Source organism: Ovis canadensis, chromosome 20 (assembly GCF_042477335.2).
Source record: "Ovis canadensis isolate MfBH-ARS-UI-01 breed Bighorn chromosome 20, ARS-UI_OviCan_v2, whole genome shotgun sequence".
NCBI classification, from domain to species: Eukaryota; Metazoa; Chordata; class Mammalia; order Artiodactyla; family Bovidae; genus Ovis; species Ovis canadensis.
In genome coordinates this window covers 42,750,592-42,765,774 of record NC_091264.1, presented here as the reverse complement: position 1 = coordinate 42,765,774, position 15,183 = coordinate 42,750,592, and the positions used below count along the sequence as shown (strand labels likewise).

The window sequence follows — 15,183 nt, the reverse complement described above, 5'->3', positions numbered from 1 at the left end:
CTTGTTGCTGTTTGGAGATTTGTGGGAGCTGGAACTCTTCTGAATCTTGATTTGCTGTGTTCGCTTTCCTAGCAGTGGCGGGCAGCCTCTCTTCCCCACCGGTGCAGCCGGGTGCCACTTGCAATCTTACCTCAGTTTAGGTAGTGCTCGCTGTTTGAGGAATGCAAGGGGAAGGGAGTCCTCCCTTCTAGCCAGGACTAGGACACTCAGGTTTCTCACTATCCAAGCTCCACCCTGGGGTCAGGGACCAGAGTGTCTATCCCCGCAGAGTTACTGTGTGCTCTGTGGGGTATACGGGAAGGGCGCAGACGTGGTCTGCTTTTGTGCATAATCTAGACAGAGAAGACTTAGAAGACGTGAGTGTACAGCGTTGATACAGGTAATTGCCAAATGTGCGGAGCTGTAGATTCTAAGTGGCCTTGAGCTCATAGAAGAGAAAGGTTACCCAGAACTTGGTTTTGTGGTAGGATCACTTGAGGGAGGACCTTGAGAAATATTAAGGCTGTTAACCATGAGCAGGGAGCCATTTTTTAAATGTAGGAAAAAGGGCGAATCTAAGGAAGAAAGAACTGTTTAGGGAGTTAATGAAGAACATGGCTGATGTGGCCTCTTTTTATTAGTGTTAGATTGGAGAGACGGGTTTGGAAAGTAAAACCCAAGTGGCAAGTGGTTGGTTGGTGGTCATTTCAGTGAGTGATGAGTGAGGTGGACTATAGCGACTTAAAGGACAGGCCCCAGAAACTTCCTAGTGGGGATGAGGTGATACATCCTGAATTAGGATGTGAGAGAGGGGTGGAAAGGACAGGCAGATGGATAGAGCCAGGTGTGCAAATTGGAGAGAAAACAGGTGCATCCACTTCTCGGGAACGTGAAGACTCATCTCAAGGCTTCCTGAGGTAGGATGTCTTAACTTTGGGAAGTTACGTTCTGGCCAGAAATAGTACTGGACCTCAGTTACAAGGTTTATACTGAAAATTAAGATTTGGTATGAAGATAGTCACAGAGGTAGTACCATCAGGTACGTGTCCAGCCAGATTAGAAAGGATCTTGGAATTTGAGGGAAAAAATCAAGGCCTTATGCCAGGTAAGATGTTACATGTTAAAGTAGTCTCCATAGTAAGGTCCTTTGTAAAACAATGAGAACAGCCTTCAAGTCCAGGACTAATGGAGTGACCTTGGACTTAGCCTCTTGGTACCTGTTTCCGCATTTGTGACATGAAGGAGATGAAAAGTGCATACCTCACAAGGTTACTAAGATTTCAGATAAGTATTTATAAAGTGTGCTTTTTTTTAAAGTTTTGTTACATGTATTTCATGTACAACTTAACACTTTGCACTTCAGTTGTTCAGTTCACTAGTATAGATAACATGTAAAACCGAGAGGAATCTTATTTATAAGACGAACACCAGAATTTTGCATTTCAAGTATTTGATGCTAATTTCACTACAAATACTTCAGATGCTGAAAGTAACTTCCATCCACAGGCGGAAGTTTTGTTTGTTCCCTCAATATATATACTGTTGTAATGCAGCTAAATCTGGACAAAAGAATGTGCTTCTCCAGAAAGGGGAGCCTAACCCAGTACAGTGTATGGCTAACCCAAAGCCTGAAAAATGAAATTTCATTAATAAAATTAAATGTTTGTATTCATGACAGTCTTTGTCACCTACAAATCAGGCACTGATGTGGTTCATAATGAGCACTGTAGGAATGGTTTTAAAAATTCCTGATTCTTCTGCACACCTTTCCAATGAGGAAACAGACCCTGAGCTGCCCCTGGCCACCCGGCCTGGACAGGACTGTTCCTGCGATGGCGACCCTTGTTTTCCGACCCCAGCACCTTGGGCATTCTCCCTCGGCTGTAGGATGTGGACAGATCCTTGCTATTTCTCAAGGGTCTTCCCTTACGTGATCCTGCCAAATCATCAAATTCTGGGTAATCTCTCTCTCTTCTGAGCTCAAGGCAATTTAGAATCTAGAACACCACACATTTGGCAATGTGGACGAGGTGACTGAAGGATGAGTCCTCGGGGCACGAGAGCCAGGACAGGTGTGTTAGGGCGGACTGTCAGCACTACAGTGGGAAAGGTGAAAGCTTTTCACTTAGAGCGCTGCGGCCATGCAGAACTCAGAGGAGGCCTGGGTGCGTGAGAAGCGGCCCTTGTGAGGCCAGTGCTGACGCAGCAGCTCAGATGCTTGAACCGGCTGCTCTAGGACCACGGTTCTCTACGTGTCCTAGACCAGCAGCAGCAGCAGCACCCAGAGTTTGTTAGAAATGCAAAGATAGGGTTGACACAAGTCAAGTTACAAGGTTATTTGGGGAGTGGGGGTGGGAATGGAATAAGAAAGGAAGAAGAGGTCAGTTGAAGCAGGAGAGCTGTGCCTGCAAGTCTTGGTGAAGAAGCAGAAATGGGCCCAGTAGCACCTTTGGAGTTTGTCACAGGAAATGGTGTTTGAGTGGAAGGTAGGGTCGCCTTTAGTTTGAGTGATGAGGGAAGACTTCTCAGGAAGTAACACACTAAAGACAAGGCCTATAGGTGGACAAGGAACCAACTAGATGGATGAGAAAGACCAGAAAGTGCAATGGCTCAGAAGCTAGAAAGAGCTGGTCCTGGAAGATGGCTTGAGCTTAGAGCTTGAGCAGCGGCTAGGACACATGAGGCCTTATACACCTTGATAGGGAGTTAGGATACGGTTCTAGCAGCATTAGAAGGCCATCGGAGTGTATGTAGGAGTGTGAATTTTCACAAAATTGTCCTGGCTGCTGGGTAGAGTGGTGGGTGGGAGGGTGATAGGGAGAGGAGATGCCAGGAGTGCTGTTAGATATCCTTTGGGCAGGAGAAGATACCCTCCCTCCTCTAAGAAAGGAAGGGAGATAACATGAACTCACATATTTTCAGGTGAAGAGAAGAAACGGTGCTCACTTTGGATGGGGCTGACTTTCTCAGAGGATTTGGTGCCAGAGAGTCAGGAGGAGTTAGAAGTTTGCCAGCCAGCTGTGAATGTTGAGTCATGGCTAGTAATTTGTCCTGGGCCAAGATAGTAGGATTTCATGATTTTTCAACATTAGGTGTACTGCCTGGGAGCAGGAATGGGAGAAATAGAATAATGGTGATTCAGAATTGGAGATGGAACCAGTGTGCTTGGGGAAGGGTTGACAGAGGAATCAAAAGTTAAAAGGTAATTTTGGGGGTGGGGGTGGAAATGGAATAAAAGAGGAGGAACAGACCACCTGAAACAGGAGAGATGTGTCTGCAAGGCTTCAGTTCAGTTGCACAGTTGTATCCGACTCTGCGACCCCATGAACCCCAGCACGCCAGACCTCCCTGTCCATCACCAACTCCGGGAGCCCACCCAAACCCATGTCCATCGGTTCGGTGATACCGTCCAACCATCTTATCCTCTGTCGTCCCCTTCTCCTCCTGCCCTCAATGTTTCCCAGCATCAGGGTCTTTTCAAATGAGTCAGCAAGGCTTAGAGAAACAGAGATGGGTACAGTGGGTACAGTGACATGGACCAGATGCTCAAACTCTCTCCCTGCCTTAAAAAAGGAAACTCTCAAGTGACAGGTTATTTTGGATTTTCATGGAGAATTTGCAAGAAAAATGGCTGAATTTAGTTTTAAAATAGAAAAAAATGAAGTTCTCTTAAAAGGTTCTTGGGGCCTGTTGCAGGAGATGGAGGGAAGAGAGGGAGAAGCAGGCAGTCGATGGAACCAGAAGCACAAGAATTTTTAACTTTTTCACTTGAACTGTGTATTTCGTTGGTTATTTCTTAGCGTGGCCCTTGTATTATGTCTTCTCAGGTCCTCTCCCAGTGCACAGAGCACCAGTAGGCCGACTGAACACTCTCCCAGGAAGGGGCAAAAGGATAAAATTAGCCAGTACAGGTGGCAGGTGTGAAGTTTAGGGAATTGCTGTCCTCTTGTGGCCAATCCTGGAAACAACAGCCAAGAAACTTGTGTTCTAGGGCTGTGTCCTTTCAGTGTTTTCCAGATCAGCAATCAGCAACACTTGGGAATATGTTAGAAATGTAGAATCTTGGAATTCATCCCAGACATACTGAACCAGAAAATCTGCTGAACCCCATGCCCAATTCCGATGACACTGAAAGGTTGGAAACCACTGTTCTCAACCTATAGCCCCAAATCCCCATCCTCCCTTTCCTTCTCCTCACAAAATGTAATCTCCTAGTATCTAATATAGAATTAGCAGGACTTCCTACTTAAAGTTAATCCTCCTTGTGCCTCCTGTCTCCCTAGGAGTGTTTTTTTTTTAATATAATTTTTTTCTTCTTGGCTGCACAGCACAGCTTGCATGATCTTAGCTCCCCAACCAGAGATCAAACCCAGGTCTCGGCAGTCAAACTGCTGAATCCTAACCACTGGACCACCAGGGAATTACCATCCCTGGGAATCTTACTCCATCAATTACACCCTCAATACCTAGCCTTAAGATCTAAAAATAGCTGAGTCTACACCTAGCAGCAGGCCTGTTTCCCTCTACACTGCAGAGCTGTGGGAATAAGCTGTCTACACTCTAAAATTTTTCCACTGGAGCTGCTCGTATTGTAGGAATCCACCTATTTTTCCTTCCTTCCCTCCCTAGGAACTGTTCTTGGATTTTTCCTTCTTCACTTTTATCCCTCCCATAAGCTAGTCACGGGGCTGGTAGGATCAACTAGAATCAACACGCCTGTACCTCCTGTAGTTTGGGTGATCTGTGAGCTCTGCCCTCCCCAGCATTGAACTGCACGCCACCTACCCTGTACTCTGTGTGTGGTATTTATAGTCAAAGCACTCCTTCACCCGTGTTTCACTTACCAAAAACGGATTGAAAACCACACTCCAGAGGTACTGATGAACCTTTGACCACAGCTGATCATGGTTTCTAACAGAGTCCAAACACACCCGAGATTAAATACTTCTCTTTCCACTGTTTATTATTAATGTACAAAATATACAAAACCAAAAGAAAAAGAAAATACTCATCCTCAAATCCATTGTGGCTCTAACCCAAGACCCTGCACAAAACCTAACCAATCCACTGTTTTCATAGAAAACAACTGATGCCAAGACGGGTGAAGGAGAGGACTGGGAGAGGACAGGTCATCATCGAATCCACCCAGGAAGGCACCTGGTGGGGATTCAGAGGTGGCTGACAGGGCAAGGGAGCTGGAGGCCTCACACCTACGAGGTTCCAGGTGGGGAGCAGGAGCGCGCTCACTCCCAGAGGCAGTGCATGTAGTGTGACTGTCAGGCCCAGCATGCCAGGCTTCAGTTGATGAAAAGCTGGTCTCACTGTTTTACAGTTTCCAGAAGGAGCTGTAGGCAAGGGTGGACCACCGCCATGGCCTCACCTCTGCCAGCTAAAACTTTCACGGGCTGCAGATGTGATTTGCCATCATTGAACCTAGCACACCCAAGGTGCAAACTTGAGTGTCCTCAAAGATTGCAAAAGTCTCACTTGAGAAAAGGACTCAATGTAAAAAAGCCTATGTTCGGGGAAGGGTGGGGATGATGTGTTCCAGAACTCAAATCCAGCCTGATTGAGCCCTCTCACTCAGTGCAGTGGGGTACACGGTACCCCTTTACATCCCCACCCATGGGGAAATGAACGTGGCTGGGAGGATTTCATAAGTGCAGCTGATCCCACGTCAGAGTTCCGTGTGCATGTGGAAAGACCCACAGCAGGAGAGCAGAGGTGTTCTCCAGGATAACCAGCTCTAGGTTCTCAGGCGTGAAGGGCAATACCGGAAAGGGGCTCGGGATACAGGGCAAAACTCCTCAAAGAGTGAAGCCAACTGGGTCTCCTCTTTAGCAGTCCAGGGTACAGAATCTGTCCAGTCTCTCTCCTCCCCAGACTGGAGGAAAATATGTACATTGATGCGCACCAGTGATCAGAAAACCCCCAAAACCCAGGCGTGTGGGCACTGAGGGGCCGGCTCCTCATCAGCTGGGGGAAGGGGAAATGGGCCTCACAGAAGCCATAAGAGAGTGGAAGGAGCAAGGCTGCAGTCCACAGGGCGGGGCGGGCGGGGGCCTAGGGCAGGGGCGGCCCGTTGACGCCCGGGTGGTAGAAGGCACAGTTGTTCTCGTAGCGGCAGTTGCCCTTCATCATGAAATGTCGACACACGGGGCGGTTCGACATGTCTGTGGGGATGAGGATGGGATCGTTAGACAGGAAGGCTCAGAGGCCGGTGCCACTCATCCCCCCAGTCCAAGGAATCCTGAGAGCCATCTTTCAGAGACCTAGTCTTGGGGGCCTGGGAGAAGGGCAAAAGGGGCATGTGGGAACTGGAAGTGAGGTGACCTCGTGTTCTGCCTGACATACCCCAGTAGTGAGGCCTCCCGGAAACTTGTACGGGACACCGAGAGCTGCACGTGGGGGACAGGAAGCACACTCACCTCCTCCGTGGCTGTGGCCGCCATCATGCCCTCGGTGGCCCCCTCCTCCATGGCCAGGGCCATCGTGGCCACGGTGCTCGTGAGGGGGTGGCCCGCGGTGGTCGTGGCCTCGGTGACCAGGGACATCATGAGGCCGGTGGCCGTGGGGCCCCCCGTGTCCAGGGCCTTCATGGGGCCGATGGCCACCACCAGCACCCATTCCTCCACCGGGGCCTTCATGGGGGCGATGTCCACTGCCTCCACCCATGCCACCGCCGGGGCCTTCGTGGGGGCGGTGCCCCCCACCCATGCTACCACCAGGGCCTTCGTGGGGGCGATGTCCACCACCCATGCCACTGCCAGGGCCTTCATGGGGACGATGTCCGCTGCCACTGTTCATGCCGCCACCAGGGCCTTCGTGGGGACGATGTCCACCGCCGCCAACCATGCCCCCACCAGGGCCCCCTCGTCCATTTGGAGGCCCGCCTCCAGAGCGACCTCCTCTGGCCCCCCGGAATGGAGGAGGAGGAGGAGGTGGTTCATTGCCTCCTCGGCCACCTCGGCCTCTATGGTATGGCCCAGGGCCAGGTCCTGGCCCGCCCCGCATCGGGCCACCCCGCATAGGGTCACCTGGGCCATCCCAGAAGGGGTCACCCCCCCGGGGAGGGGGTGGGGGACCCAGGAGACGTGGACCCACTGGCCCACCAGGCCCCCCAGGGCCTCCATGGGGACCTGTTAGGAGGGGGAAAAAAAGGGAGAGACAATGTCAGCTACCTGAATTATACCTAGGGACCACCATCTCCCAACCTAAACCACCCCAGGTCTGGTCAACGCTGTGCTGTTACCAGGCCCAAATCCAGCAGACAAGCCCCTTCCAACCACTTGCTCTCCACCTACCTGGCATAGGCCCCCCAGGTCCAGGGGGGAAGTGCTGCATGCCCTTGGGGGCCCCAGGGCCTCCGGGTGGGAAACCATTGGCTATCGGACCAGGGCCTAAAAGCCCATGTGGCACTGTTGAATAAGGAGTGAAGCAGTCAGCAAGAGGACTCGAGAAGAGCGGCATGGTGTCCTCCCGCTTGGGCGCGTCCAGCCAGCCCTTCCCACCAACCTGGCAGAGCGCCGCTCTCTGTCCAGTCTTCCCCTCCCGTGTCTTGCCGCCCAGTGGCAACACCCGAGCTCCCCCAAGTCCACTGCCGATCCCCTCGCCCAGGCCCCGGGGGCTGGCCCTGAGCATTACCCAGCATCTGCTTGATCTTGTCTGAATAGTCTGCTTGCTTCAGCAGTTCTTCTGAGGGATGACTGTTGGGGCTACCCTGTAAGGCAAGGTTGTTGAGGACAAGGTCAACAGAGAACAGGGGTAACACCCTGAGGCACGAGCAGGTGGGGAGGCGAGCAGAGGGGAGTGAGGAGCAAGGGAGACAGGAGAGCGGCAGGAGTGGGGCTCGTACCATGATGGAGGTGAGGATCTCCTGCACGTTGATGCCGCCTCCTCCAGGACCCTGGGGGCTCTTCCCGGCACCCATGCTCCCCATAAGATTAGCCAGAACCGGAGGCAACTTGGAACCACCTGCTCCGTCAGGTGACCCACCGGCTCCCCCAGGTTCCAGGGTCTCAACATATGGGGTCTCATCCATGGAACATTCCTGGAAGAACAATCAGGACCAACAAGGAATGAAGAGACTGTCTCACATGAAAGAGGCATTAATACAATCACAACCTCCATCAGCACGCAATACTCACCTCATCTAAGGGGATGAGCTTTGGGGGGATAGGCTCATAGGGCTCAGGATCCGGCTCATGAGGACTGTCAGGAATGCCGCAGGCGATAGAAAAAAATAAAAGAATGACAGTCAGATTATTTACTCAGGCCCTCCACTTTCTTCCTAACCCCACCCTCTTCTGATTACCTCAAGGCCCATTCCCCTCAAGGGCTCAATACCTAAGGGAGCGACCCCCCGCCTCCTGCTCACCTTTCCTTATTCAGGAAAAGCTCCTGAAGGATCCCCTTCTCCCGCTCAGCCTGGATGTACCGCTCCTGGCTGTTGCTTCCAGGGGTGACGAGGGGCGAGGGCAGCACCAGGGGCCGGGGGCACACCCAGGGCACCTTCTCCTCCATGTTGTCATGGCTCAGACGCCGGGCCGTCTCAAATGCATGTCGGTCTGACAGTATCTCTCGCTTAGCTGCTTCGCCAAAGTCCTTGATCTTATTCACATTTACTATCACCCAGGAGAAAAAAAGCAAGAAGGGAAAGTAAGCCCAACCAAGTCCATTTACCAACCAAGTCCTTCAACCCCACCTCCTACAGAGGAAACCAGATCGCTCACCTCGCTCAGTCTCATCCAGTTCAAAATAGAAATACTCTCTTAGCTTGCCCTCCTCCGGCCACGTCACAGTTTTCCTCTTCCTGCCTTTCCGGGTCAGCTGGCTAGGATCACTGGGACTCTCCACTGGCTTCACATCCAGAGCTCCTGGCTCCAAAGAGGCTGGAAGCAGAAGTGATTTCAGACCAGTCCCTTCCTTTCAAAGAACCCCCAAACCTGATCCAGGTTCTGAACTCACCAGTATCCATGAGCTCTGGGACTTCAACAGGGGGAACTGGGGTCCCGGGACGTTCTGTGTCCATAGCCTCAGGAGGTGCTGGCTCTGGGGAAGAAGGTTTGGCCACACTTGGTTCTGTGCTTGTTTTTCCTTCAAATGGGCTTGGCTATTGTGGAAGAAAAAGAAGTCACTGGGCACACAGGAAAGGCAAGGTCAAGGCAGGGCAATCAGTTCGGGTTCTAGGAAGGATTCCCCGACACTTCCTGTCAAGAAGACCGCCTCTGACAATGCTCTGCTGCTGCCACAGTCTACGTCTGAGACAACGCCTCTTGCCTTCCCCAAGCACTCCAAGCTGCTGGGCCCTTCCTTTCCCTGTACCTTTTCTACCTGGTCGCAGTATCTACTGCCCAGTACCCGTACCTTGGCAGCTGTGGGTGACAGCACCTTCTTCTTCTTCTTAATTTTGATGCCTGGGACAGGGGCTGAATTGAGCGCATCCAGAAAGCCCAGGCCCTCCATAGCTGCAAAAGAAAAAAAACATAAAATAGCGTCATCAGACCTCTTCATGAGCCTATTCTTACAAAGTCTGGGCAGAAAATTGGTCAATAGAGATGCTGCCTGAATGTTGGACACAATAAGCTCAAGGTGACCAGGAAGCGTATGTAGGAGGATTTGCACAAGAAATTCGTGTCATTCTTTCTTTCAAAGGCAGGCAAGCCACGGCTCTGGATATGAATCACAGCTCAGGTAAGCGACAAAGCCAGCCCCCACGAATGCGACAGCTGGGAGCACCCCAACCAGTCACTGAGTAGCAAGCCTCCCTAACTCCATCTCTCTAATCACTCCTAAGCCATCCTCTGAATGACTCCCATGGAGGGAATTTCTGAGGTACACACATTAAAGGACACCAAAGATGTCAAATGAAAATGGAGAGAAGTGTTTCATTCCCATGAAGAGTTGGCTCCCAATTAAAAGTACGTCCTCCCACTTTAGACTCACGCTGTGGTGGGATGATCTTCACTTTGATCTCTTTGGTGGCATTGGGTGTTGTGTTGAGTGGTTTGTATTTCTTCTCTGCCGGAGGGGCAGCATCTCCTGGGGCAGCTGCAGAACTGTGAGAAAGGGAACCGTCAGCACCTTCCTTCTCCCTCAGGGCCACAGACCCCTACCATTCAGAACCCAGAATGTGGTCTGTACCTCTGACGCTTGAGGGGGATGGGTTTAAGGTTGTACTTGTCAGAAACCACCACCGCACTGGCATTCTTCTTCACGGGCACCAGAGACGGGGTCTCCAGCTCCAGTCCTGAGGGAAAAGACACGGTGTTGGAGATGGACTTTCCCCTCTTAACCTTCATCAAGCCGTATAAACCCCCGTGATGCCTCACCCACTAGAGTTCCGTCTTCTACAGAGTTACGGCAGAAGTCTGTAGTCCCGGCTGTGTACCTACCCAGAGACCCTCCGGAGGCCAGAAGGCAGTCTTACCGGTGGAGCGGAACTTGGCGTGACTGGGCGCTGTGGTGCGGAGAGACTTGGGCTTCTCCCTCTTCTTTTCCGGGGCCTCCTCAGCCCGAGTCTCAGCCTTCACCTCAGTCACCGGTCGCTCAGGAGGGGTGGTTCGACTCTTTCCCTCTTCTTTCCGTTTCTTCTTATCTTTCTCTGTTGTGCAAAAAAAGAGAAACAAAGGATTTTATTTAGACAAAGAGAAAGACTGTCAGAAGTAAAAAGCAGGCTATGGGTATGGAAGGCCACAACCCAGTGGCAAAGAAAGAAAGAAATCCAAGGGATCAGGGCCAAAGAGCTTACCAGCAGGCTGGGTACTGCTCTGGGAGCGGATGACCGCCATCCAGTCACTGACAAGGACTGAGGCCAACTTCCGGAGTTCTGCAGGTAAGAGAAAGAGGAAATGCCTAAGTAATGTAACATACTGCATGGAGATTCAAGTCATAAAACTAGAATATGGCAGAATAAACCCATGCCTATGCCCTTCCCCTAACCACTTATTACAATAAAATCAGGAGAAAGGTGGGCAGAGTTCAAGCATCTGAAGGGCTATTAGATTTAAAAAGAAATTGTATTAGTCTACCTCGTCCTAAAGGGAAACTTAATGCAAAATTTCAAGGAGGCACATTTAGATCCTCTTAAAAAAGTATTTTCTAGGCAACCTTTTTTTCCTAGAATGCTGCTAGTGACAACAGCTTTTTAAAAAATCAATTAGATGTTGCAAGAGTGAAAAAAGAAATTGAAAAACAGACCAATTTAGGATGAATGAAATAGTTTATCTACAGAAAAAAGATGATCAGAGAATTTAAAGATAAAAAACAATTTATTTCTAAACACATGGGAGAAAAATTTGTTGCCCTTTCTTTCCTTCTGTACTTGGCAAATAACATCGATCTACAGGACCTCTTTCTGGGCCAGTGTTCCAACTATGGGCTCATTCAATGACGAGATTATGGCAGAACATCAAAACAAGTTTTCAAAATAGTCACAAACCCGGTAACTTCTATACTTAATGCAGAATGAACCCCAGTGCATCCCCAATGAAAAAATATAATATCCTAACATCTTTTGGGAGCAACTGATACTATGGTCCAGTGACACAGTTGATAAAGAATGTACAATTTCAGTATCTAAAGTCAGTACAGAATAATGAAGGCAGCATAATTAAGCTAGCTGAAAGAGGAACCAATACACCCTAACAGATAATCAAAAGATGGGCAATGATTTAACAGGATCTTTCTGTGTTATAGACCACCCTACAAAACTACTCTGAGATGTCACAAAAATAGTGAAGTGCTCATTATATAAAAGGATGGAAAGCCAGGGAATATTTTTCACTTAAACAACACAATGTGAGTTAAAACAAAATCAAGATCGTTTATCCTGGAAAATGTTCCCAGGGTTTTCTGCTCCAGCTAACGGAACTACAGCTAGGCCTGCTGAGGCCTGGATGCTCCCACCACACCAAAGCCATAGCCTCTTTCCAAAGGGACCAAATACATCATTGCCCACAAAGAGCAGGCCCATATTTTGATCAGGAGAGCAGCTCTGCTGCAAGACTGTTCACTTGTGGGAAACTAGTATCCTGTGCTCCTGGATTACACCTTGGGTATAAAATCTGGGGTGAACTCTTGGATGGATGTAAATCCTTTTCTTCTCTAAAGAAAAGCCAGGGACTTCCCTGGTGGCACAGTCGATAAAGAATCTGCCTGCCTATGCAGGGAACACAGGTTCGGTCCCAGGTCCGGAAGATTCCACAGGCTGCAGAGCAACTAGGTCTGTGCACCACAACTACCGAAGCCCACGCGCCCAGAACACGTGCTCCACAATGAAGAGTAGCCCCCGCTCACCGTAACTAGAGAAAGCCCCTGCACAGTAACGAACACCCAGCACCACCAAAATACATAAATGAATAAAATAAAAACACAAAAAAGAAAAGCCAGAACTGTATGACCCTTGCCAGGAGCTCCAAAACCCTTTGTCTTAGAAAAGGAAAGAATCTCTTGCCATCAAAGCTAAGACATACCCAAGGAGTCGCGATTCTGCCATGCCCTAACAGCAGGGTGTTTACTGGGAAGACTAGCATATATGTTGTTAGGAAAGGACAGGCCCTCACCTTCATCGTCACTCGACTTGCTCAGCTGCTTCACCAGTTTGGCTGTGTTGTTCTATCAAAGAAAGGGAGCAACAGGACGGTAAGTGACAGGAGGAAAAGCTGCCCCCTCAGAGCTCACCACCCCCAGCGACTCACGCACAGTCTCTCAACAGCCACTAACACTGCACACACTCTCTCTCTTATAAAGCCCTGGGAGACATATTCTTACTCTAAATCAACCCACTTAGGTAGGTTCAATCACTCCCATTTTACAGATGAAAGAACTGAGGCTTGGATATACACAGTGCCCCATGTCACACACCTATTAAAACAGACAGATTTGAACCAAATCTTGATTCTAAAGTCCCTACTTTTTTTTTTTTTTTTTTACCATTCTACCTCACAGGTCCAAGACTGCAGCCACATCAGAGTGGATGTGGGTTTTTCATCTGTTAGGCTAAACCAAAAAGGAAGAATCAGGATTCTAAAGACCGAAGGTACCTGCTTGAGATGGTCAACAGTGAGGGGCAGGTGCTGCAGGGTCAGCAGAATCTGCTGTAAGAGGGGAATGTTGTTGGTTGTCTTCGAATACGTCAGCCAATTGTTAAGAAGCTTGTAACCACCGACGTCAATAAACCTGCAGGCAGGCAGGAGGATCTGTGATGCCCTTCCTGGGCCTTGGGAGTACACCCCACCCTCCTTGTCCCCCATTAAAGACCGAAGAATCCCATGCCTCAGCACCCCACTTCTAATTACACCTCCCCATCCCAGTCACCCAGGTCCCCGCTTACTTGATCAGTACTTCCGGTGAACGGGTCTGCAGGAGAATGTTCAAGTATGTGCACCGACTCACCATCTTCCGTGCCTCCTTCATCAGGCTGTGTAAGAGGAAGCGCAGTCAGAAATGCAGGGCGTCTAATCTGCAGAAGTGCCCGGAGATTCCTGAGAACTCGGGACTCTGCTCCCGGGCTGGGGACCACACAGGCCCCCAGAAGCATGGGGTGGGTTAGGGGAGATGTGGAAACCCCTAGAAGGGTGGAACACAATGGAGGAGACGCACTGAAGTCTCCAATCCGGGGAGGCGGGTGTCCCTGCTTCCCTCACACACAGGACATGTCTGATGCTGCTTCCAGGTGAAAGTCTTTGCCTTCAACTACCATCTCTCAGGACTGACTCAGTCCTAAGTCACTTTCTCCTGGAAAACGTGAGGATTCCTGAGGGAAGACATAACCAAACCAAGACTCCTGTCACCTGGCTCCTCTGCTTCCTTCCTTCACTTGGGACTGTGGCTCTCCAAATATCCAGAGGCCATTAGGGCCAGGGGCCAACTTTACTATCACCAGTTCTAACATAATTGGATTTGAATCCTAGTCTACTGACTCCCACTCCTCAGAAACACACTTCACTATCTGCTTTAAGGATAGTCATATTCAGTTCAGTTGCTCAGTCATGTCCAACTCTTTGCGACCCCATGAATCGCAGCACGCCAGGCGTCCCTGTCCATCACCAACTCCCGGAGTTCACTCAGACTCACGTCCATCGAGTCAGTGATGCCATCCAGCCATCTCATCCTCTGTCGTCCCCTTCTCCTGCCCCCAATCCCTCCCAGCATCAGAGTCAACTCTTCACATGATGTGGCCAAAGTACTGGAGTTTCAGCTTCACCATCAGTCCTTCCAGTGAACACCCAGGACTGACTTCCTTTAGTCATATTACAACACACAATATCCCCTACTCACAACAAATTCAAAGGGTACAGACTCACCTGAAGATTTTCGAAATCCCATCCACACTCTTGACTTCCCCATCTCGGTTAAGGAAACTATCCAGGCCCTTGAGAAGCTCTTTGGGGTCTATGGGACCCGAACCCATGATCAAGGTTTTCTAAGAGGATAAAACAAACAGAGAATAAATGGGTGGCAAGGACAGCTCCAACTGCCTCTAATAAATTCCATCTCTACATTTGACAGATTAGCAGTGACTCATTATTCAATCTACATTCAACTATATTCACCATTACCCAGATAAGAAAAATCAACACAGACCATTGTTCCCACTAAGAAAACAGCCCTGGCAAGTGTTAACACTGACTGAAGGGATAATAATTAGACTGGAAGACTGAGGCAGCACCTGTCCTCTTGCTCCAAGTGACATCCTTCCTAGGATAGCTGAACTTCACAATGTGTAACAGGTAAGGTTCACGTTCCCAAAACACTCAACTCTCCAAGGCATTTTTGCTTATTATGTATGGTTTCTCCTTAGTTGTTAATGAATCTACCTTAAAACACACACATACACCGCCGCCCCCCCACCCCAAACTATTAGCTTGAGAATAACTGGGCCAATCATGGGTGTTGGGCTAAGTGTCTTTCATGAGTCAATTATTTTTTGTCTTAGCCCACAGGATAAGGTATGTTTCCATCAGTAGATAATCGTTCTAAGCTGTAGGTCAAAGAGAAGGAAATAAAACTTGAAAACTGATCCTCTCCCCAATGGGAGTTAGGGGTGGCTCCCAGAAATCAGACAACTGGAGGTAACGAAAATCAAGCAGATCCTCTTAAGCCCTGAAAAAACAGGTCTCTCATGAATCAAACACTGCACAAGTTTTTACTGTTTCAAAGTTAAGGGCAATATTACTTTGTGGTTTCAAAAGCAAAGAGGAG

At 49.5% G+C, this 15,183-nt stretch overlaps 1 protein-coding gene across 2 annotated transcripts in view; it reads right to left on the bottom strand.

The window, feature by feature from the left end:
- Nucleotides 1-4,916: 4,916 nt before the first annotated feature.
- Nucleotides 4,917-15,183, bottom strand: part of PPP1R10 (protein phosphatase 1 regulatory subunit 10) — a 37,439-nt gene continuing 27,172 nt past the window's right edge. For both annotated transcript variants that reach the window (XM_069563558.1, XM_069563557.1), the window contains exons 3-20: nt 14,286-14,404; nt 13,313-13,399; nt 13,023-13,158; nt 12,543-12,594; nt 10,730-10,807; nt 10,409-10,582; nt 10,123-10,228; nt 9,925-10,037; nt 9,346-9,446; nt 8,947-9,091; nt 8,712-8,870; nt 8,357-8,603; nt 8,127-8,190; nt 7,835-8,029; nt 7,624-7,699; nt 7,284-7,397; nt 6,408-7,118; nt 4,917-6,152 (exon numbers count right to left, since the gene is read on the bottom strand). In XM_069563558.1, the coding sequence (XP_069419659.1) occupies nt 6,043-6,152; nt 6,408-7,118; nt 7,284-7,397; nt 7,624-7,699; nt 7,835-8,029; nt 8,127-8,190; nt 8,357-8,603; nt 8,712-8,870; nt 8,947-9,091; nt 9,346-9,446; nt 9,925-10,037; nt 10,123-10,228; nt 10,409-10,582; nt 10,730-10,807; nt 12,543-12,594; nt 13,023-13,158; nt 13,313-13,399; nt 14,286-14,392 (2,775 nt within the window). In that variant the 5' untranslated portion in view covers nt 14,393-14,404 and the 3' untranslated portion in view covers nt 4,917-6,042. The remainder of the gene's footprint in view (nt 6,153-6,407; nt 7,119-7,283; nt 7,398-7,623; nt 7,700-7,834; nt 8,030-8,126; nt 8,191-8,356; nt 8,604-8,711; nt 8,871-8,946; nt 9,092-9,345; nt 9,447-9,924; nt 10,038-10,122; nt 10,229-10,408; nt 10,583-10,729; nt 10,808-12,542; nt 12,595-13,022; nt 13,159-13,312; nt 13,400-14,285; nt 14,405-15,183) is intronic.